General features: G+C 39.8%; 1 protein-coding gene across 9 annotated transcripts; it reads right to left on the bottom strand.

Annotated features, from left to right (window-relative positions):
- Positions 1-556: 556 nt before the first annotated feature.
- Positions 557-23,444, bottom strand: LOC148003358 (sulfotransferase 1C2-like). 9 transcript variants are annotated; one of them, XM_087568478.1, is made up of 11 exons: positions 23,213-23,411; positions 22,774-22,904; positions 21,435-21,631; positions 17,422-17,500; positions 13,724-13,901; positions 13,247-13,372; positions 8,637-8,734; positions 5,068-5,194; positions 4,542-4,636; positions 4,227-4,407; positions 557-2,607 (listed from the first exon to the last, which is right to left on the bottom strand). In XM_087568478.1, exons 5-11 carry the CDS (start codon positions 13,872-13,874, stop codon positions 2,495-2,497), a joined length of 891 nt encoding a protein of 296 aa, XP_087424604.1. In that variant the 5' UTR covers positions 13,875-13,901; positions 17,422-17,500; positions 21,435-21,631; positions 22,774-22,904; positions 23,213-23,411; the 3' UTR covers positions 557-2,494. The 9 variants fall into 9 exon arrangements, with proteins under 9 accessions (XP_087424604.1, XP_087424605.1, XP_087424606.1 ...); XM_087568479.1 differs by having other exon boundaries at positions 21,435-21,551; positions 23,213-23,321; XM_087568480.1 differs by lacking the exon at positions 21,435-21,631 and adding an exon at positions 16,723-16,839 and having other exon boundaries at positions 23,213-23,321.
- Between the last annotated feature and the right edge of the window lie 462 nt (positions 23,445-23,906).

The raw sequence follows: 23,906 nt of genomic DNA, 5'->3' as shown, positions 1-23,906 counted from the left end.
GTGCTCTGAGAGGCTCTATCCAACAGCTAATTGATAGAGATGCAGAGATCCACAGCCCAACATTAGGTTGAGATTGAAGAGTTTTTGTGGAGCAGTTGTTGGAAAGATGGGATGGGCAGAGAATAGAAACTTCAGAGGAAGACCAACAGAAGCAACTGACCTGGACCCTTGGAAGCTTCCTGAGAATTAACAACCAAGCAAAGAGCAAGCATGGGCTAGACCTAAGCCTTGTGCAAATACGTGGATGATCTGCAGCTTGGTCTTCATGGGTGTCCCCCAACAACTGGAGTGAGGGCAGCTTCTGAACCTTTTGCCTGCCTGTACATACCATTCACACGTAACTGGGGCACCTAGTCTGGCATCAGTGGGAGACCATACGCCTAGTACTGCAGTGACTTTATGTACCAGGGTTTGGTGATACCCAGGGAGGGACTCCCTCTGCTCAGAGAAGAAAGTGAAGGGAAAGTGGGGGGAGGAACAATGTAAGGGGGTGTGGAGCTAATATTGGGTTGTAAAGTGAATAAATAATGAAAAAAAACAAGTCAATTACTAGCAATTACTTAGCTATACATCAGATGTAATATTTCATTTACTTTATTCATTCTTTGCTCCAAAAGTAATAGTTAAAATTACCAGTGGGTAAATTATCTTACACTTACTAAACTAACATTATATGTTTTACAATTTTGAACAACTTTACAAGTTACTGTTATTTTCAATTCTGAGTAGAAAGGTAAACTCCAAGCAAGACAAAGCCAATAGAGGCTTAAGTTCATCACCAACAAGTTTCAACAATTTACCCCAAATTTACTGTTAAACAGTACCTGGTTGAAGACACAAGCTGCGCCTTAAATAAGCTGGAGCGACTCTGGGATGTTATGAACTTAACCTTGAAAGGAAGAAGGTATAGGAACTTCTATTTGGTTTGGATTGTAAGAACAGACAAATTACTTACAGAAACTGAATTACTTCAATACACATGTGAAGACATAGAAGAAAACAATAAAAATTTACAATCCAATCAGGATATAAACATCTTTTATATCATAGAAGTTGTCAATTATCTATGCACATATAGTTAGATTTTAGCAGTAACCAAACAGTTGCTTATAAGTTCAACAAAATTACAGATGTTTTTCAGCATTTCATAGCCACATCGTTGGGAATGGGTTGTTGAGCTTCCTTTCACTTTAATGAGTATCTGGGATAAGCAACTTATAAAGACAAAAGCTTTATTTTAGCTTTTGCTTTTGGAATTTACATTCCATGGTCAGATGGATAGAATATCATCATGGAATTAAATGACAGAGCAAAACTGCCCACCTCATATTATTGAATTTTTCATGGCCAAGAAACAAGGGAAAGAAAAAGCAAGGGCCAGGAGCACTCATTCTCTTCTAGGTCACAGTCCAGTTTCGTAGCTTCCACCCACTAAGTTCTACCACACATTCTAATGGCTCTTGCTGGCAGTAACACATGCTGTGCCCACGTCCTCGACATTTAGGAGAAAGTGTACATTTGAGTGATTGAAAGGAAATGTCATTCTAGCTCATGCTAGGTACCCTGAGCTCACATATATATCCTGCTCATGCCACAGGCTGCTCCTGCTGATCTCAGCTTAGCAGTGCTGACGTCTGCAACTAAAGTGACAGGGTAAGTGCTGAGACCCAAAACATGTTTGCCTTTCTGTCTTCTGAGCCATCATTCAGTCGTGCAACATGCTGTGTTCTCCATATTGCCTGGTTACTGGGAGTAAAAGGATGCCCAAGACATGGAGCAAGTGGGAGGTGGAAGGAAGTATGCTGGCAAGCAAATGCAGATGGACTGTGCTAAAGTGGGCAAAAGTACAAGCTGTTCCTCAGAAGCGATGACAGGAGATCAAAACTCAACTGGCTCCACACTGAGCATCAAGCCTCCATTCTGCTCTTGTCCAGACACAATTTGTGCTTCCAAAGGCCACCTTCATGTCTTCTGTCTGTTTCCTTTATGACCTAGAAATAGGATTCCCTTTACTAAGACTTGGATTTCTGACATCTCCTTGAAGTTCTTCCCTCACTTTCCTCCCACAGAACCTGCTCCCTTAAACACATTGCAACAAGTTGCAACATGTTGACTCTTCCCGTTGTAATCAGGCAAAACAGACTGAACAGGAAGGACTTTAGGATTTCATGTACTTTAATTTAGATGATCACTATTGATGTGTGTTTCAGAGTTAGTATCCTGGTTATACCTTCTAGAAGAATGTCATCATAAAATGTATACTACTAGAGTTTTATTTATGTGTTTATTTACTAGCTCGTTAAGCTGTGTTACTGATTTGTACTGAAGAGTGGAGGAAGTATATACTAAACATGATGCTTTTATGAATGGTGATGTGATGTTAGTTATCACAGAGTAGGAGCCACAATCCTTGGCCTTTACAGGTTGCTTTCAGAGCTTCCTTTGGCTGAATTGAGGCTTGCAGACAGACTCCTGTCTTAGATGTCCTTCTTGATCAGAGTTCCATGCAGAAGTTTAGAGAGGTTCCGTCCATCTTTTGCTTATAGATTTCATCAAACCTGTCATTCTGAGCTACAGTAAAGTGGTTTTTCCAATCACCCACAGTTCCTGAAATACAAAGCCCAGACAAGAACATCAGTCTCTAATTGACAGACTTTGTGTCCCTGACTGGAGGGTGGAGGGACCACAATGGAGCTGTCATAACAGGAATCTAATTCCACATCATCTTACTTCTCCTGTCTGAAAAGGACCCCTATTTGTCTTTGGGAGGGGCACCAGCTTCTAAATTAAGTGGTTGATTAATTCAAGGTGATCTGGCTTACATATACTAGATAGTCATAGTTATAAAAATGAACAAATAGTAGACATATAATCATACCAGAGGAGCTTAAAATGTTATAATGGCCAAAGACCCTGGACATAATAAAATACATATTGTGATATTCCATCTATACATGATCTAAAAGCAAGCTAAATCAACCTATAGTGAAAAATGAGAACATTTTTCTCTGTAGGAAGTGACTGCAGGCAAAAGATATCACACGAAATTGCTCAAGGTGATGAAATTCATTGCTTCTTTGATTCAGATGCTAATTGAATAGTTTTATTTGTTTAGAAAATTTATTGAAGTGTAGAGTTAATTTCTGTGAATTGATTTTATGAAGAGTACATCTTTGGAATTCCTATGATTCTTGTGGAAATTATGCAATTTGATGAACAGAAATGTTCATTGTAGCATTGATCCTATAATGTAAACATAGTATTTATAGTTTCTAAAATTAGAGAAATGATTGGAAAAGTAATAGTATGTCTATAACACATGTACAAACATGTACAAACAGTGATGTTTGAGATCTGTGTTTCTTTCTCTGGAGAGATAGCTCTTATTCATTATATACAAAAGTGTATAATATAACCACAGTTTATATTGTAATTAACAGATTAATGTCATGGTATCTGTATTTGTGTTTTTATGGCCAAAGCAAGCAAAGAAACAAACGCAAGTGAATCCAAAGAAGAGTGGACATGGATGGGCTGGGAAAAAGCTACTTGTCAAATTCTCACCAGGGATTAATAAAGAAAAGAGATAGAACAGTTTGATTTGTTTCAGGGCCTGAACACTTGGTATACTGCAAGAGGAGTGAAATGAATTAATTCATGTGCTAAAAGGAAGACAAAAGATGTTCTGGAGAAATGTGTAAACCTCAGTGCTGGTTGCACTGCTGTGGGAAAAAATGCATGTGTCAATGAGACAGTGGGATGGGTTTCATTCTGTACCTAACATTTGGAAAGTGGGTTTACTGAGGATCTGTATGAAATCATCAAACTATTGAGTTTTAAAAAGTTATTGAGTATACTAACTTTAAAAAAAAAAAACGTTTTCCTCTTAAAAGTGAATCATGAGGGACAATCAGATTTTTTTTTCTTTCAAAATCTAGGAAGCATTAAGGGCCTGGGTCTCAGTAATACATGCTGAAAGTCCTGAAAGTGTCATGAGTCATGATTTGGAGACAGAATCAAACTAGATGTCAGCTCTGATGAGTCTAACCGCAGGCAGGGATCCCAAGGAGGTGTGCACCAAGGGTAGCTCTGGTCTTAGTTATCTGTAAGACTTGCTTTGTAGAGCTTCTTGTACACTAGGAACAAATCTCTAGCTTTCTTAGAATCACAATATGTGGATTGGAGAGGGACTGGCTCAGAATTAGAGATAAATAAGCCCCACAGACCTTTTCTCATGAAAGGGGAAATGGACTGGTCCAGGACAGACTTGGGGACTGTAGAACGATTTGTCATAGGATTGTCTTTCATTTTCTCAAACGATGTCTCCAGGACTATTTTATCCACGACCTCTTCATCCAAATTCTTGCCCATGAACTGCATTACCTTCTGGATTTCACGCTTTGGGTCCTGTGAGTGAGGGTAGCATTGAGTTGGACTGGAAAAGAGTTTTCACACTATCACATTTTTCCAGACATCCCTGTCAGAACCACATTCCTAAAGCAGCTTCCCTGTCCCTGGAGCTGAAGCAGTGATTTACTTACCCTCTTCATATCTTCATAGAAGAGAAAGAGAATCTGGTATCTGTCTCGAATTTCCCACCATCCTTTCACATGGTCAAACCAAGATCCCCAACTTACTGTGAAAAACAAGAATTGTTTTCATGGACACAAACCTTCCAAGTCAGGAAAGTTTGACTTTCCTTTTTCTTTCTTTCTTTTTTTCTTTTTTCTGGCTTCAGGTACATCAGAGAAGAAAAAATTCTGTATTAGATATTTCCAGGGTCACTGAGCTGCTCAATTCTGAGGTCACGTAGTTTCTATCAGTATTGGAGGTTTTGCTTTAATATGAGAATTAAAGTGGCTTCATGTTGATTATGCACAATCACTTGCACCCTCATATTATAACAGGGTCACACAGGCTGAGGAAAGTCTATAGGCCAGGAATCCCTGAATAAAGGCCTTTAAATAGGAGGCACAGGAAACTCTGGGGGATCAACTGTCAGGGGTTGTTCTCTCAGCTCAGCCTAATCGGGGTAAAACCACAGAGGGACAATGCATTTTTATTTACCTTTTCCATTGATGAAGGTTTCAAAATACTCATTCCAGGTGCCTGGATCGGGGAGCACCTGGCTCATCCTGTAGAAGTGGTAGTAGGAAACCATGCAGTCTTTGGCATTTCGAGCCACATAAAGGAACTTTGGAGAAGAAGAGAGGTGAGTTAAAGGAACATGAACATGAAAAGTTCTGGGTTCTCACTCTGGCTGAGTCCTCTTGGGGAATGCTCAACTCTCCTGCCCTGGCACCAAGACTCAGCCTAGAGCAATGTCACCAATTATGGTACTCCCAGCCCAGCCCTAACTCATTGAAATTTATCTCAGTTCTTGATTTCCCTTTTGTTATCAGGGGCAAACTCTTCCTCTAGATACTCTGAATCAACTACAGAGCCACTGAGCCTTCCAGAAACCTCAGCCTGATTTCTGGGAAAGCAATCACTCCACCTGGTGTTTCGATGTGGAGCAGCACCATGGATCCTACTTGCTATGAGCACAAACTTTCTTCCATGATGGTCACTTTCAAAACTGTGTGTTTCTACACAGAATAAACAAATGCCAGGTGCGTTTGAATAAGGACCCTTTTGGGAGACTTTTTCACCTTGCTAGAGATCTAACCCATGTTTCCTCCAAATCCAAATGCTTCTGCGCTCCAATGGAAAGAATTTTCTAAAGTTTCAGTTTATTTATTTATTTATTTATTTATTTATTTATTTATTTATTGATTCTTGCACTTTGTACTCAGGTTGTCTTTCACCTCAGTATTGACTGACGTTTTATGAATTTCTTCTTTCCTTTTCATGGATGTGGCTTCCAGTCACAACACAGGACTCTCACCTTTCCTCAGTCCTCATTCATCCCCTTTCCAAGTTCTTACATTTCTCTATCCAGATGCACACAGTCTGAGAGTTAGGCTACTTCTGGTTCTTAACATTCAGTGTTTTATATATAAATCATTAAATATGCATAATATTTATAATGTATATGATGTATAATATATATGTGTATATACAATTATAAAACACCATTTCTTTATTTGATGATTTGACTCAAAGTCACACCTTCTTTCCTTATGTCATTTACGATACAATGATCTATTTTATACAGCATTAACATTTTTTTATTTTTGCATACAACAGGTTTGTCAGAAGTTTTTGGGGGCCAACTCTGACTCTTCTTTGGCAGACACCCTTATGAAGCTCTCTTCCCTTATGTATGTTGTGTGTATGTATGTATGTATGTATGTATGTATGTATGTTGCAATGTATGATCATGATCACAGTGGTAATCTGGGGGTCTGCGCTGAGATGACTCTTCAGAAAAGATCATGTGTATTTCTGTTGAGTATACTCTTGTTTTTGGTACTGGGGTCATCTTAGCTGACTTGTATGAGCTTGTAGTGTCCTGAACAGGGCAAAAAGCGGGAATTCATCTTTAAAACCTTTGAGGGGTGACAAAAGACTATCCAGAAACTACCCATGGTCTCCGTTACGACCCACAATGTACATTATATTGGTAAATTGCCTTCTGTTGTTTGAACTCACTGACAAGCTGTTTCCAGAAGTTGGGTTACTCTACACACATTTCAACACCAAGCATGTAGTTCTAAGTGTTCTACAAGATCCCTTATCTGGGGAGAGACTATTCCACTAACTCTGTTACAAGGAGGGGAGAGAACAGTAAATTGCTTCTGTTACTGAGATCATCTGGAAGTTGAACTATTTCCTACAGGTGTAACTTTGTTTAGCCCACTGGGAAAGAGATGCTAGATCAGATCTTGGAAACCTTAGCCATAGAGAGAAACCTCAGTGTGAAACTCCAGCTGATGCTTAAACTTCCTCAGTTTCTTGAAAATGGTGTGAGCACAGGATCTCCTGATGTTATCTCTTTCCTACCAGTCCTTTACTTGGAGGAATACTCTGCTCAGCCTGGGTATTTTATGAGTAAACTGACTGGCTATCCCAATGGAGATTCATCAGTAGTTTTTGCTAGATGTTTGTGAGTCCTCCCCTTGTAATATTATCTTTCTACTGTGATTTGTTCCTTGACCTGGAAGCCGTGCCCAGGGACACACTATGCTCTGCCTGGGAATCTCAGTGCTGGGAACACAAAGTGTCAGATTCAAGAGGGCTTGTCCAGGCAATTTCTGCTTGAGGACCTGATTTGTTGTTTGTCTGTCTGTCTATCTCTCTAACTCCATCCTTTCATCTGCAGGCTGCTTGCTATTTATTTTTCTTTGGCTTGTTTTATATACTTAATAACCTCACTCATTCAAAACTGAAAATATACCCATTGAAGACTATTCTCTGTACCACAGAGCTCAACTCCTCCACCTACATATACATTGAAGATGATGACCCATGATACCAAAGCTCTCTCCTCATTCTCTTATCTCCTTGTGTATGTTCTGTTTCAATCCCTGTGCAAACATTAAAGCTAATGTTGCTGAATTATCCAGAGGATCAAATACCACTGCACAGGTCCATGATAATTCTGCTTTTCTTAATTTTATTTCAGTTTTATTTTTTGTAACTTGGGAATTTCCTCAGCTTATTTGATCTCAGATAATATCAAGAGGTATTCCTCAGTGATTTCATGATAGCTGGTCCCAGTAATGCCAGGAATAGAATTGGCATTCCTCACCCACCTTTACAGACAATACACACTCATTTGATTGTAGGAGCTCCAACAATATTTCTGCTATCTAGAAATACTTTAGTCCTTTCAAAACAATCCTTAAAGCTTAAATTATGCGATGGTTTTATTTATATTGATGCGTTGCCTGCTTCTATGATCATGACCCATGTGCAAGCAGTACCCATACAAAACAGAAGAGGGCATCATATCCCCTAGTACTGAAGTTTCAGACAGTTGTGAGCTAATATCTGAACCTCTGTCCTCTGGAAGAACAGTCAATGCTCTTAAGCACTGAGCCCATTTCTCCAGTCCCTTTTTATCTTTCTTTCACTATTTCCATTTAAAAAAGAAAAAGATTATTCTTAGAAAAGCCATTGCCTCATCCTTGAATCTCAGCTCCACTCACTGCACGATTACTGTACCCTTGGCATACTCCTTGGTATACCCATGGTATACTCCTACCATGGTCCAACACCCTCAATGTGTCAGGAACACAATAGACAAGACATTGGGACACATGACATAATCCTAGAAAGAGTGACAGCAGCCTGGAGGCTTCTGAGGCTCCATCCAATCCTCCTTTGCAGCTCCACTGGGATTTACCCTTTGAACATCAGTCCTTTGCACTTGATCTGCTCAGTCTTCTTTGTGCTCCACTCCATAAGCCCTCCTATAGCCTACAGCCTATGGTTCCCGTTCCCCACTCCCAGTCTGCTTCACTGAAGAACACATGATCCCCAGTACCTCAGTCTGCCCTCGGCCTTCACATCACATTTGAAAGCCTCTGGGGAACCACTCTACTAAATCTAGCATGGTGTTTGACTTTACTGCACAGTATGAGGTCTCAGAGGTACAGCGTACTGCTAAGGAAGCTATACTCACTCAGGCTGTGAGGCCTGAGGCCCTGGGCTCCCTGCTCCAGTCCGGATAGGAACTGCTACTGTCTTACCTTACAGTTGTTTGTCCAGAAAGACGGTGGCAGCAGCTGTGTGGGAAGATGGGTCCTTAATATCCTTGGAGCTGGCATCGCATTGGCTTTGTCCACACCTGTAACACAATTCAGGAGATGATTGCACAGTCTGCTAAGCACATGAGAACATCCACTCCAGGCTGCCCACTCTCTCCCTACTTATTCAATATAGTTCTTGAAGTTCTAGCCAGAGCAATCAGACAACAAAAGGAGATCAAGGGGATACAGATCAGAAAAGAAGAAGTCAAAATATCACTATTTGCAGATGATATGATAGTTTATTTAAGTGATCCCAAAAGTTCCACCAGAGAACTACTAAAGCTGATAAACAACTTCAGCAAAGTGGCTGGGTATAAAATTAACTCAAATAAATCAGTAGCCTTCCTCTACACAAAAGAGAAACAAGCTGAGAAAGAAATTAGGGAAACGACACCCTTCATAATAGACCCAAATAATATAAAGTACCTCGGTGTGACTTTAACCAAGCAGGTAAAAGATTTGTACAATAAGAACTTCAAGACACTGAAGAAAGAAATTAAAGAAGACCTCAGAAGATGGAAAGATCTCCCATGCTCATGGATTGGCAGGATTAATATTGTAAAAATGGCCATTTTACCAAAAGTGATCTACAGATTCAATGCAATCCCCATCAAAATACCAATCCAATTCTTCAAAGAGTTAGACAGAACAATATGCAAATTCATCTGGGATAACAAAAAACCCAGGATAGCTAAAACTATCCTCAACAATAAAAGGACTTCAGGGGGAATCACTGTCCCTGAACTCAAGCAGTATTACAGAGCAATAGTGATAAAAACTGCATGGTATTGGTACAGAGACAGACAGATAGAACAATGGAACAGAATTGAAGACCCAGAAATGAACCCACACACCTATGGGCACTTGATTTTTGACAAAGGAGCCAAAAACATCAAATGGAAAAAAGACAGCATTTTCAGCAAATGGTGCTGCTTCAACTAGAGGTCAACATGTAGAAGAATGCAGATCGATCCATGCTTATCACCCTGTACAAAGCTTAAGTCCAAGTGGATCAAGGACCTCCACATCAAACCAGACACACTCAAACTAATAGAAGAAAAACTAGGGAAGCATCTGGAACACATGGGCACTGGAAAAAATTTCCTTAACAAAACACCAATGGCTTACGCTCTAAGATCAAGAATCGACAAATGGGATCTCAAAAAACTGCAAAGCTTCTCTAAGGCAAAGGACACTGTGGTTAGGACAAAACGGCAACCAACAGATTGGGAAAAGATCTTTACCAATCCTACAACAGATAGAGGCCTTATATCCAAAATATACAAAGAACTCAAGAAGTTAGACCGCAGGGAAACAAATAACCCTATTAAAAAATGGGGTTCAGAGCTAAACAAAGAATTCACAGCTGAGGAATGCCGAATGGCTAAGAAACACCTAAAGAAATGTTCAACATCTTTAGTCATAAGGGAAATGCAAATCAAAACAACCCTGAGATTTCACCTCACACCAGTGCGATTGGCTAAGATCAAAAACTCAGGTGACAGCAGATGCTGGCGAGGATGTGGAGAAAGAGGAACACTCCTCCATTGTTGGTGGGATTGCAGACTGGTAAAACCATTCTGGAAATCAGTCTGGAGGATCCTCAGAAAATTGGACATTGAACTGCCTGAGGATCCAGCTATACCTCTCTTGGGCATATACCCAAAAGATGCCGCCCCAACATATAAAACAGACACGTGCTCCACTATGTTCATTGCAGCCTTATTTATAATAGTCAGAAGCTGGAAAGAACCCAGATGCCCTTCAACAGAGGAATGGATACAGAAAATGTGGTACATCTACACAATGGAATATTACTCAGCTATCAAAAACAATGAGTTTATGAAATTCGTAGGCAAATGGTTGGAACTGGAAAATATCCTGAGTGAGCTAACCCAATCACAGAAAGACATACATGGTATGCACTCATTGATAAGTGGCTATTAGCCCAAATGCTTGAATTACCCTAGATGCCTAGAACAAATGAAACTCAAGACGGATGATCAAAATGTGAATGCTTCACTCCTTCTTTAAAAGGGGAACAAGAATACCCTTGGCAGGGAAGAGAGAGGCAAAGATTAAAACAGAGACTGAAGGAACACCCATTCAGAGCCTGCCCCACATGTGGCCCATACATATAGAGCCACCCAATTAGACAAGATGGATGAAGCACAGAAGTGCAGGCTGACAGGAGCCGGATGTAGATCGCTCCTGAGAGACACAGCCAGAAAAAAAAAAAAAAGAAAATTTAGATGCCCAAACTACCAGACCCAAGGAGAACAGAAAGCCACTAATGACAACACATCCCACACCTGTGTAGCATGTTCAACTTCAATAGATGTGTCCCACACACATCACTGGAGTTCTACATTCCTACCCTGGGATTATTCCTCCTCCTCCTCCTCCTCCTCCTCCTCCTCCTCCTCCTCCTCCTCCTCCTCCTCCTCCTTCTTCTCCTCCTCCTCCTCCTCCTTTTGCTTCTGTATAGGAATTAGTCAGCCTGAGTTCATGAAACCCCCCAATTTCTCTGAGACCTATAAGAATGGACTTCCCACATTTTACCATGTTGCTTGGATTCTCATCAGTGCCCTTTCATGCTGCTGTCTATCTGTATGACCATGGGGTTAACAATTCTCCTAACAAGACTTACATCTCTAAGGAAACTCCTCTTAGTGTCCCTCTCAGCACCCAAACCTGAAGTCTCTTATTGGAACCTCAAGGAATTCACTCTATCATTTTGAGGATAATGACCTGGAAGCCAAGAATAACCAAATTTGTCCTTTTGAGCCAGAGCTGATCAGAAACAGTGAGCAGACTCTTTTCACCTCCCTTCCTGTCATATCAAAAACATCTCTCTGGTTCTGTGCAGTGATGTTTCTTCTATTACATCCTTTCTGATACATGGTTTGTGATGTTTGCACTTCTATTTACAACTCTTGTAGGGACTTTCTCTGTGAATCTTTGAGATAAACTGGAGTAAGATGAAATAAAGATATTGCAGACTGTCCCTAAGGTCTTTCCTTTAATCTAGCAATCAGGCTCTTCAAATAATGGCAGTGGAGAGGTTAGAGGATTAGTCCTGCATTGCTTCAAAGATTGCATGAAATCATTCTGTTAGGCGGCACATTTGAATCTGGACTGTGATTCCCCAGAAAATGGTAAAGATTCTCTTATATGAATAATCGGGAAACCTGTCAAACAAGGAACAGAGATACTTTTAAAAAACTAGAATTGTGACTGATAATAAGTGGCATTTAACTATAAACATACAGCGGGAGGGCATGGTGTAAACTTACGTTCCACCTTACTTCTATGATATGAGGTCTGGAAGGTAACAAGGTATAATGCTTACTTTCCATTGTCAACTTGACTGGACTATGAACTGTATCTCTGGGTGTGTATATCCATAATGCGGTTTCCAGAAAGGTTCACCCACAGATTGGCAGCCCAATGGGAAATTAAACTAAATAGAAAAAAGGTGAGCAACACATTAGCATCTGTCTCTGCTTCTAACTATAGACTAATTGTGATGAGCTTCATGACAGATTCATAATGTGTCCTGAAATTTGAACATCAAGCTTAAAAGCCCTAAAATGCTGTAAGCAAAGCTTCACAGACAATTCTGGGGAAAATTTGGAAGAGCGCAGTGCCAAAAGAGTAGAGAATGGAGGCCCACTCATGAGGTTGCAGAACTGCTCTATGGAGAGATGGGCTGGAGGTTATTATATTATATTTTGGTGAAGAGTCTGGCCACATATTGCTCTTGAACTAAGAACTTGAGGAAGGTTGATTTCACAACAATAAGGGATTATGTTTAGCAAGGAAATCTCAAGACTAGAAACTATGTATGAAAAGAAAAATGTTCAGTTAACGTCACGGGAAAAATAGCTTTTTAATTGAACAAAGTAATTGCCTCCTCGTGTGTGTGTGTGTGTGTGTGTGTGTGTGTGTGCATATGTATGTATGTGCATGTGTATGTGTGTGTATTAATATGCCTGTGTATGTGTGTGCATGTGTGTGTATGTTTGTGTGCATGTATATATGTGTATGTGTGTATATGTGTGTATGTGTGTGTGCATGCGTGTGTTTGTGTGCGTGTGTGTGTGTTTTGAATCATAAGACACTGTCCAGAAACCACTTGGTTATGAAAGGTAAAGTACTGAAAGCAGATGGCTGTGAGCTGCTGATGAGTAGAGTTCTGTTCCTTCCTCTATTCTGCAGTTACACATGACCAGAGCAAAGGTATAATGAGAACATTAGGCAGAATTTTGCCTTCATATGCATCTATCTTCCTTGCTGATTCACATTTGGTAGAAATACAGAAAAAAATGGATCTGGAAGGGGTGGCATATACACTTAACCCAACACTCAGGAGGCAGAAGAGAAGAATCTCAGTGAGCTCAAGGCCAGCCTAATATACAGCATGATGCTGTTCCAAATAGCAACTAGGGGGAGGGAGAGAGACAGGATAGGAAAGAAAAAGAGAAGATGAAGGGACAAGGACAGAGATTAGACAGGAGAGGAACATATATGGAATCAGGGTCTCTTACCTGATGGTTGGGGTGGCCGAGCCCACTCAATAAAAGGGTGTCGGTGTTGAATGATGGTCCTCTGGCACTTCTCTACATCCCCATTCTGCTCAATCATGTCGACAATTTCTTGAATCCATGTTGTCCCTGGGAAGACCATAAAGATTGAGTTAGAAGATTATTCTTCAAACATACTAATGAATGGGTGTGGATGCAGATGTTGGCTTTACCTTCTGTTCTAACCAGGATCTTGTTAGCTATAGAAGAAATACTTTGGATCTCTGGGAAAGGTAAAAGAGTAGAGACAAATCTCACCTCTTCCCAAGAAAAATGAATGGTACAAGAGACTAAGCTTCAAGATCCCAGGGATAAGACATGTGAAGTAGCACCCATTGTGGGACAAAAAGAGCCAGCTTCTCATTGTAGGTAGTTCTAACTTAGGTGAGAAGTTCAGATAGCTCAGAGGATGAGGCTGGGGCTACTACTCTACCAGGTTACCTGATTTAGGGTAAGTACAGATGAGGAGGTCATCTGGCTTCGCCTTGAAGGTCTGAATCTGACTCCAGTTGTCGACAGTTGGAGCCTGCAGTGGGATCCCTGAGACCTCTTTCAGTTTTGTCTGTCTGCTCAATTCTGGGGCCAGGGCCATGATGTCTCAGGGAAGAAGGTTTAGTCCCTGTGAGAAAAGATCAGAATGGAATTCTTAAAGTACTGTGATAAAGCATACACAACATGAAAATGACTCTTAAGTATCATAAGTGGATGCCTCAGTGGCATTAATAATATTCCTGCTGTTCTTTGTCTACCATCACCTTGAATCTCCTGAAAACATTTTACTTTTCTAGATGGAAGCTAGGAGCCCACTGCTGCTAAATCTCAGTGCCTGGCTACCACTATTTTCCTTTTTATCTCCTTAAACTCTAGATGCTTTAGACTAAGTTCATTTTGTCCTCTTGTGAATAGCTAATTTATTTAGTTGAATATTCTTAAGGATCGGCTGTATTGTGGCATGTCATCAGATTTTCTTCCCAATTAATGCTAACTTTTATTGCATGCCTGCTTGTAGTGTGGTTTGTTTATCCATTTCTTTGTCCATGGGCACTTGGAGTGCCTCCTTTCAACTATTGTACAATAAAAAATGTACAAATATCTAAGCTTCTACATTCATATTTTTGGGTTCATAACTCAATGCAGATATGCCATATAGTATGTTCTCATTTTTGAGAAATTGTCATAGAACTTTCCTACAGTGGCTGTATCATTTAAGAAGTCTACCAGTAGTATATAGTACTCTCTAATCACTGACATGTATCTCCCTTAAATCTCCATCCCAATAGATTTGTTTTGCTTTTCCTTCATGACTACTAATGAATATCTTCTCATGCACTTACAGTCTACTTTATGTCTTTTTTTTTTCAGAAAGAGACACATTGTTCCACTGTTTGTTGGTGGTTGCTATACCTAGAAACTTACAAATATATGAATAGAAGGGATGAATGATCTTCTAATACTCAAGAGTAAGTGGCTATTTGAGTTTCAAAGCACATCTATCACTGCTGCTCAGAGGGATAGCAAGGTAATGTTCAGTGACTGCTACAATAGTGAGCACCACTATTTTATTTATTATAAGCAACTTGTTTTTAGTTCTTATATAATTTGAGGCCTAGAACATTAGAGGGAAAGAATATTTATGGAAAGTGTAACAGTGAATAATTGCTAGTAATTGTGTAAAGAAAACTACAATGAGTGAGAGAAACAAAGACTGTCCAGGCTGGCCAGACCAAATATCAGGATGACAGGTTCCCAGAGAAAGCTGAGTTCTCTGGAATGGATGCAGTGCTTTTAGAAAATGAAGACCCAGTTGTACTTGAAAACATTTCCAATATAAGCAGCAGCTACAGTTGTAGTATGGCAGAGAGGGTGTACTTCCCATAAAACTCTGAGATGTGATATAATCAGCTTCAGCAGAGGAAGATAAAGTATTGCCATCTCCCCTTTCTTTTCTTTTAAGGTAAGAGTAGATAGGGTCTCTACATATCCCAGGATTGCCCATTGCTCATTCTGTAGCCTTGAATGTACAATCCTCCTGCTCCAGTCTCCTTGGTTCTGAAGTGGCAAGTGTAAGCTCACTCACTTGGTTTGGAGCACTGACATTTCTAACATACCTTCTATGTTAGGTCCTTCCCTAAATTCCCCCTTCACTTTTAATCCACATCACGGGTTTAGCATAAGTAATATTCATTCCTCTAAACATAAGAAGGCTTACAAGATTCTAAATCAATGGTTTGATAAAGACCTCAGCTAGTATCTGTCTACTAATCTCATAAAACTTCTTTAAAAATTGCTTCTAAGTTACAAGTGTCCATGAAATTTAAGATGCCCATGCAATAAGTCCATATTCACAAAGAAAACTAATACAGAAATTGTTATTACTTAATGTATTTTTGTCCTTTTCTTTTTTTTTCTTTGAGCCAATTGGTAAGATATAATTGCCCACCTAAACATACAAAGCCCAGTACCATCCATCCCTTAGGAACATTAATAACAATCTGTAAATACACAGAGTGAGATCTTTACATCAGCGTCCATTGTCCTGCCAGCGCTTCTCTCTCTCTCCCTCTCCTCTTCTCTTTCTGTTCCAGTCTCCTCCTCTTCCTTCAAACTTCTCTCCCACCCATCCTTCCTTCTCCAATGACAGGCCTCCTTCTATCCTGTACCTACCCCTCACCTGTATTTTACAAATTCAATGGGGAGAAGTTTCTACTGAAGTCACCTGATTCCTGAGTACATGACTAGACAGCTGTTCTTGGGGCAGTGGAGTTAGCATCAAAATACAGATAACTCCAGGGCAAACCACAACATTTATCCCTTTTTGTCCAGTTAAAAAGCCTTTTCACTTATATATAAATTGAGTACAATTATTACCATTCTAAAATTTATAAAGCATATGATATACTCAACACACAGTCCATCACTTGTTTAGTTAAACAGAACATTTAGTTATCCATTCCAGCTTAAGAAAGGCTTAAAATCTATATTATATCTTGGCTAGCTTGTATAGTATAGATAACTATACAAAAAATATGTATTTTCAGAGTTAAACAGCCTGATAGGCTATGAGACTGTAATCAGTCTTCAACCCCACCAGAAATCTTTGAATGACCAAATATCTATTAAGATAGGAAGCCTAATATGGCCTCCAGAACTGAGAGGTTGTAGAGACAAATCTCTACTAGCACATTCCCCTGTTGGCAACATGAGAGCACAAGTCTGCAAGTCTACAGTGTCCTTTTCAAATGTAAATTTAGGTATTCAATATAACAGTTCCCAAACACATTCTCATTTTGAACTCCAATAGAACTTTGGTGGTGGATATGGGAGTTCTCTAAGTATACTGATGATGCAGTTCCCACTACCAGCTCATAGACAACAGGGAATAGATTTCACGGCCTTTAGAAGCTGAGGATAAATTGGAGGCAGCATCCTCAGTCCTTTACCTGCACAACAGAACAGAAGGCTGATGTTCAGCAGATGAACTGAGGAGGGATGCTTTCCCCTAGCCTCTTGGTGTGCAAAACTTCATTTCACCCAGCCGCTGTAATCTGCTCAAACTTCTGACCAAAAACAGTTAAAACAATCAGTAGGCTATGATGGCAAGCAATATGAGGGAAGCTAGCAGAAAGAGTGTGACTTTGAGGCCAGTCTAGGTTATAGTAATACTGTTTCAAAGCACTAAACCTGTGAGTCTGGAATGCCATGCAACCAAGGGAGCCAATCCAGAGCAAGAGTAAGTTTGATGTGTCGAAGCCTTGAAAATCTCATCCTGACACCAGCAGGAGTAGGACTGTTTTCCTCCTTGCTCTGGGTGTGCATTCCCCGTGCACATAAACCCTATGATCCCCACTTTTGCAACCCTTGAGGTAGTCATGGCAAAATTAGAGATTAACCTTCCTCTTTCCCTGTAAGGATATGTTCAGGAATCAAATAGTCCTCCACAGGTAAAGGAACATTCCCAACATATGAACACCAGCCAGTAATATACCCTCACTATGAAAACTCCTACCTACACACCAAGGTTTATATATACCCCTTAATACCCCCAATAAGAGAGAGCTATTTCACTGAAAACCATCACTAAAGATGGCTATTTATCCCTTTGCATTCACTCCGACTGACACCCTGTGAAATCCACCTACCAGAATAAACTTCGTTCTTTTCAGTCCTACTCAGTGCACAATGGGACCTGGATACCTCAAGGGCAGAAGCAGACCTAGTCTGGTACAAAACAAAATAAGAATAAAGGAAAAAGTTTGAGTTAATTAATTCATCCTTTGTTTTTCTAAACAAAATTGCAAGTATCCCTCTGCCTCTGCCTCTGCCTCTGCCTCTGCCTCTGCCTCTGCCTCTGCCTCTGCCTCTGCCTCTGCCTCTGCCTCTGCCTCTGCCTCTGCCTCTGCCTCTGCCTCTGCCTCTGCCTCTGCCTCTGCCTCTGCCTCTGCCTCTGCCTCTGCCTCTGCCTCTGCCTCTGCCTCTGCCTCCAAAATGCTGCGATTCCAGATACATACTACCACGTCTTGTTGCATCATTTTAAATTGCTCAATGTGTGAGCAACAGCAAACTATTTGCATAAACTAATATTGCAAAAGCATTGGTGAATATGATGGACTGAACTGTGTGCCTCCACATTCACATGTTGAGCTCTAATCTTCTTACTTTAAAATGTGACAGTTTGAGACAGGGCCCTGAAGATGTCATTAAGTTGAGATGAGGCTCCAATTCTATCATACTAGGGTTCTTCTTAGAAGAGATTTAGACATACAGAGAAATACCAAGGGATGTACACAGGGAACAACATGTGTGGACATAGTAAAAGAAGGCCCCCTGCAAGCAGAGGAAAAGGCCTTGAGAAACCATACTGACAGACACCTTGATCTGGAACTTTTTGTAGGAATTTTTTTTAAAACTGAGCAGAATAGCATGATCAGTTAAAGCTCAGAGACCTGCTGTTTCATTGAATATTGGAAAATAAAGAAAATTATGCATTTCTCTTAGTGTTTCTTTGTTACTTGACCAAACAAGTAACTGAATTTAAATAAGTTTAAAATTATGACCTGGAGGTAAGGACTGAAAATCTTCAGTTGACAGAGACCAGCTCATTAATAGAGTCTGTGTGGTATAAAGGTAGATTTGAGGGCTGAGTGAGGCCATGGAAGTATGTACAGTGAGTCAGGTGGGGGCTGATGTGTAGTTCTGTAGTAAAGGTTTGCCCAGTGTGCACCATGCCCAGCTTGACAATGTTGGGGAGGAATAGAGGTTTCTGAATGCCTTATCTTACAGTGATACAAAAGCCACAGACACCCAGCTGAAATCAGATTCTCAAGTTTGAATGTGTTCCCAGAATTGGAGTTGATGTGTGCACAAACCTCACTTCTGCTGCTGAGCAGAAGCAGAGATCACAGGGGAAGAACTGAAAGCAGCTTCCTGTGCTACTGAGCACCAGTGCCTCGCAGACTGGGTACATCAAATACTGAGAATGACACTTTCTACTTCTGATAACCTCATAGAAGGTCAAGGAGCACACAGGTAGAAATACACCTGCCATCTGACAGCCCACAGCATGCAGGCTATAAGAGAAAAAGAGTGCTTCCTTGGGCTTCTACTTATAGGTGGTCTCAGCTGTGGTCACTGCTATTTTTAGAGTAAGGCAGATAGACACACAGACTTTCCCAGGCAGGCTCCTTTTCGTCCTCTGAGGCCAGGTCCCTGTGGCCTCCTTTGTGAAACAATCTCTAGTCTTTTCCATAGAGTTAACCTTTCATCTTGTTTTCTGAGACAGGTCCTCACACTGTCCTCCAGACACGATTTGAAATCATAACTGTCCTCCACCCTGAGCTGCAAGAGGATCTAAATTTACATTAGAACTTTCCAGATCTTATGCCACAGTGCTATGGTTACTTGCTTATATAAGTAACTTCCCTAAGCAGGAGACCTGGTCCAGTTCCTTTTATAGGCCTAGCTTGAATGGTGTCCAAAGACTTAGATGAAAGAGGGTCCAGTGTGGTGAAGAAAGAGTCATAGCCAGAGCAGTGTAGCTGGCTGACAGGAGGGGAGTCTTTCTGAGGGAAAAGTACAGTATGCACAAAGAGATGGTATTGTGGAAAGGTGTCTGCATGAATTTCTAAGTTGAACACAGCCAATGTTAGCTTCAGATTTTTTTTTCATTATTTTTCTTAGGTTTCTTAAGTCTTAGGATCTTTCTGACTTGAGTTACACCACTTACACATTAGCACCTGTATGTCTGAGAACTAAGAACATACACCAACAAGTTATGCCAAATGTTTTAGATAAGCTGTGTTCTTACCTTCAAACTCTAGTTGTCAGCAATCTAAAAGCTGGACTGCCCAGTGTTCGGTAAGTATAAAGGTACATTTAGAGGAAGGAGGAAAGTATTTCTGGTATAGGGCAAGCACAGAGGCTCAAATTCTACTATGCCAAATGTACCCAACCTTTAGCAATCAATCTCAAATGCTCTGCAATCAACGAGATCAGCTAGAGCTTTAATCAACAGAGTCATGACTACAAGAAACAAACTTTGGCATCTGGCCAATGAGGAAGTAAGTCTCACTGTTTAGTGATCACTGGTCTATAAATCTCCACTACCTTAAGTACTTTCAGACTCAAGGCTGTTTAGAGAAATGCACAGAGGCAAACACACTGCTCCTCCCTCTCTAAGACCACCTGGTTCCCCACTATGTGCAGGCCCTGACTTTGTTGCAGAGTTCCCATGCTACTTGGTCTTCTTCCTCTCCAGTCTGATAGAGTTTAAACTGGGAAAAACAAGAGTATAGCCATGCTTATGTTCAACACGAAAAATAACTCAAAAGCTGACACATTCAGCCTTTTGCTCAAAGCACCCTGTGCCTAGATGAGTGCAGCCCTTATAAAGTTACTCAAACCCGGCACATGAGGCTTACATACATGACCTCATTTACCTTTTAAGACTCGTGATGCTAAGGTGTGCCAAACTAAAAAAATTATTAACCACCAGGATTCACTAAGTAAACTAATTCCCAATCTCCCCTTGACTGTGATAAAAAGAAGCTTAAAACCTGAGTGAGTTTAAAAAGACATTTCAGAACACGAGTCTAAAGAATCTTTGTTTTTCTTCTACCACAAGAGCTAGTCTTAGTTACTTGGGTCCTGTTCTGTTGGCAAGAAAACAGACTTGGGTTCAGTAATGGAGAAACTAAAATACTGGCTACATGGTCTCAGGTACCCAGTGGGACCTTCTTAGAGATTTCTTTTCTATATCTATAAAATGTGAGTCATGCTAATTACCTCCAATCAGTACTGTTAGATTAAAAACATGGAACCAGGGCTCTGAGGTTGGAGTGGGTGGGTAGGAGAGGGAGCATGCTCATAGAAGCAGGGGGAGGAGGTATGGGAGAGAGGGAAAGGGGATAACCTTTGGAATGTAAATACATAAAATATCCAAGAAAAATAAAATTTAAAAAGAAATAGAGAGAGAAAGACAGACCCAACACAGACTAAATAGTTACAAATGCTGGCTTTTTCCCTTTCTTTCCAGAATATATTCATTGATACACACATATGAAGAAAGGACAGAACAAAAGTCTAGACGAAGAAACTATGTATATATTTATTTATACTCACATCATCCCATGATATATATATGTACATATATATATATATATACATACATATATACTTGCATGAAGAAGGCAAATTATGTTCCTTGATGTTGTTCTTGGCTACCTAAGATCAAACTGAGCTTACTAGATATCTTCTGGCAACTTCCAAAGTTGCTTTAGCCAGGAAATTAAAGCTTAACTCATCTTTTGATACTGTAATTCCTCCATGGCTGATATGTCTTCTACCACCTCCTTTCAAAAAAAGAGGTTTTCTTTATTGACTCGCAAGTCACAATTGCCCTGTAGCAGAAGTCCCTGTGTCCTAGTATCTGTGTGGAGATATCCTACACTGCATGCAACTATTTTCACACTCAATGTGTCACTTTAGACTCTTTATCCCATATCAGAGTGATATTATTAATTGAACAGCTATGTATTGAGGGTGAATGTAAAGGAGATAAATCAATAGGTTCTAACAACCTGGCATATGTATTTAGTGAGCATTGATTACAACTGATTCCTTCATGGTCACAGTGATGAACTAAAGTGACACTCACCCCTCCAACAGCTCTATTTACTTCCTGTACCACACAACAAACTGTGGGCCACCAACCAGACGCCAATAAATGAGAGAGCAGAAATGGTATACAGCTTTCGACAGTTGAAACAAGCAGCTATAAGCCAGGGGAAAAGATGGTAAAAGTCCTCAAATATTCAGTCACTCCTGACAGCCCATTGATCAAGTAAGGGGCCTCTAGAAAAGAAAATCTGTAAATATTTATAACCATAACTGCACTAAACACAATTTCATAAAACAAATACTGTCTATTAGATCTAAATCTATAGATTAATCACCACAATGACATTGGATGACTTTAGTACCCAATTATCAAAAACTGAGAGGTTGTCCAGACTCAAACTAAACAGAGAAACATTGGAACTGAATGAAATCATAACGCAAAAGGACAAAATATATCTTATAGCACATCTACCTAAACATTAAAATTATACTTTCTCCTCAACGAGACAAAGAAATCTCTCCAATATTCACCATATATTAGAACAAAGAGCAACTTTCAACAAACACAGGAAAATTGAAATAACTTCCTGCCTTCTATCTGAACACAATGATATATTACAGCTTTGAATGCTTAATGAAAAACTAATCGAGACATCAGTAATCAATAACGTAATGATACATCCAAAAGCCTTGAGCAAACCAAACCCCAAACCAGTAGATGAAAAGAGGTCAAAAGTTAATGAAATGGAAGCAAAAAAGTTTCCAAAGAATCCATTAAATTAAAAGTTATGTTTGAATATATTTTGGCAAACTCTATGTTAATCTAAGAAAAGTAAAAAGAACTCACATATAGAAAGCCCTGAATGAAAGCCTAAGTGCATGTGTGTTTTTACAGACCCAAATAATAAAATGAGAAATGAAAAAGGAAATATTATAACATATAAATGTAATTAAGAAAATTATAAGAACCTATTTTAAAAGTCTCTTTTCCACTAATCTGAAATGTCTGAAAGAAACAGATGAATTTCTAGAAACACTTGACATATCAAAATTAAACCAAGAAAAAACAAGTGAGCTAAACAGATCCATAAATTAGTGATGAGACTGAAGAAAATAATAAAAATAATATATGTCCCAAATAACCAGTGCCAAAGATCAGATGGACTCACTGCAGAATTTTAGCACAAGTTCAGAGAAGAACTATCCAATTGCTATGGAAACGACTCCACAAAATAGAAAAAGAGTGTATGAGCCAGCAGATATAGAGGACAGCTATAAAATGTTGACTTCTGGAAATGAAACAGCTGGTGCAAGAATCAGAGCTGATGTGGTTACCTGTATAACACCTGTACAAGATCATCAAGCCAATTAATTACCCTGTAGTAGAAAGTCCTGTGTCCTGGTGTCTCTTTGGGGATGTCATACACTGCATGCAACTATTTCACACTTGAAATGGCTTACAAGAATTGGTAAATCCAATCACAGGACCCATGCCCTCTTCTGGCTCCTGTGGACACAGGTAAAGCACTCAAACATAAAAGAAAATTACTCTAAACAACTTCTTTTAAAGAAAAATAACATTTTTCTTGTTAGCCAACATCATTTGAAATTTGCCCTTGTCAATTGAAGAGCCAACAATCCCATTCATCTTTCAAAATGTGTAATCTATTTTCTTACATTTTCGGTTGTTAGCCTAGCTTTTAATGGCTGAGCCATCTCTTCAGCCTAACAGCATATTTTCTATTCAGTGTTTAATGGCATTTCATTTAAAGGACTAAGTAAAGTCAGTGCTATATGCTATCTTTAATTACTTACAGTTAGTGTTTAAGCACAAGCAGTATGGGTCTGTAAGATGTTAAGCAGAACAGCTGCACCGTCTTCCTTTTCTGACAGTCTCTTCTGAAGGTCCTCCTTCAGACTAGTAAATTCCCTGATCCAAGGTTAACTGGCAGCACAGGAATCCACCCACTTTGACCCCATCCTGGAGGCACAAGAACATCTTGGCATGAATGCTGTGGCTTTCTTCAGGAAATCACTCCTCAGTGTTGCCATATTGTATTATGATTAATAAGTTTACTTTTGATAGTATTGGCCATATATATGTTTAAAATCAGGGTTGGACTTTTGTCCTCTAGAGGAAAGAGCATGCAGGCTGAATTAATTCTCAATGTGGGAGGAAAGTGACAGAAACATTCTTCTTGAGGGCCTCTGTTCAAGGGAAGGAGAACAGTGCACTACACTTATGTCTTTTGAGACTTTAGGGGGATATTGGTGATGGCTAGTAGCTTCTGGAAACATGTTCTAGTTAGAAAGCCAAAAGGTTCTATGAACAGGTAATAGGAGGCTTTGAATTCTATAAAAAGATGGAAAGAAATACTGATATTGTTCTAGTAACTAGTGATGATGGCCATTTACTCATTAAATATTTGTTGATTACTAGGAACTGTATCAGACATGGAGGAGTGTGCAAAGAAAGAAGTGTTAAAAATCTTAAGATTTTTAAAACTTG

Source organism: Rattus norvegicus, chromosome 9, assembly GCF_021556685.1.
Source record: "Rattus norvegicus strain SHRSP/BbbUtx chromosome 9, alternate assembly SHRSP_T2T, whole genome shotgun sequence".
NCBI lineage: Eukaryota > Metazoa > Chordata > Mammalia > Rodentia > Muridae > Rattus > Rattus norvegicus.
Note: the sequence above shows the minus strand (reverse complement) of the source record. Positions and strands in the feature narration are given on the sequence as shown.

Coding starts and splice junctions, on each gene's coding strand:
- LOC148003358 (XM_087568474.1), bottom strand. CDS start 13,874: ATGGCCCTGGCCCCAGAATTGAGCAGACAGACAAAACTGAAAGAGGTC. Junction 8,735..13,246: donor TCGGCCACCCCAACCATCAG/GTAAGAGACCCT, acceptor ATTGTGTTACAG/GTGTGGACAAAGCCAATGCG. Junction 4,637..5,067: donor AACCTTCATCAATGGAAAAG/GTAAATAAAAAT, acceptor TGTTTTTCACAG/TAAGTTGGGGATCTTGGTTT.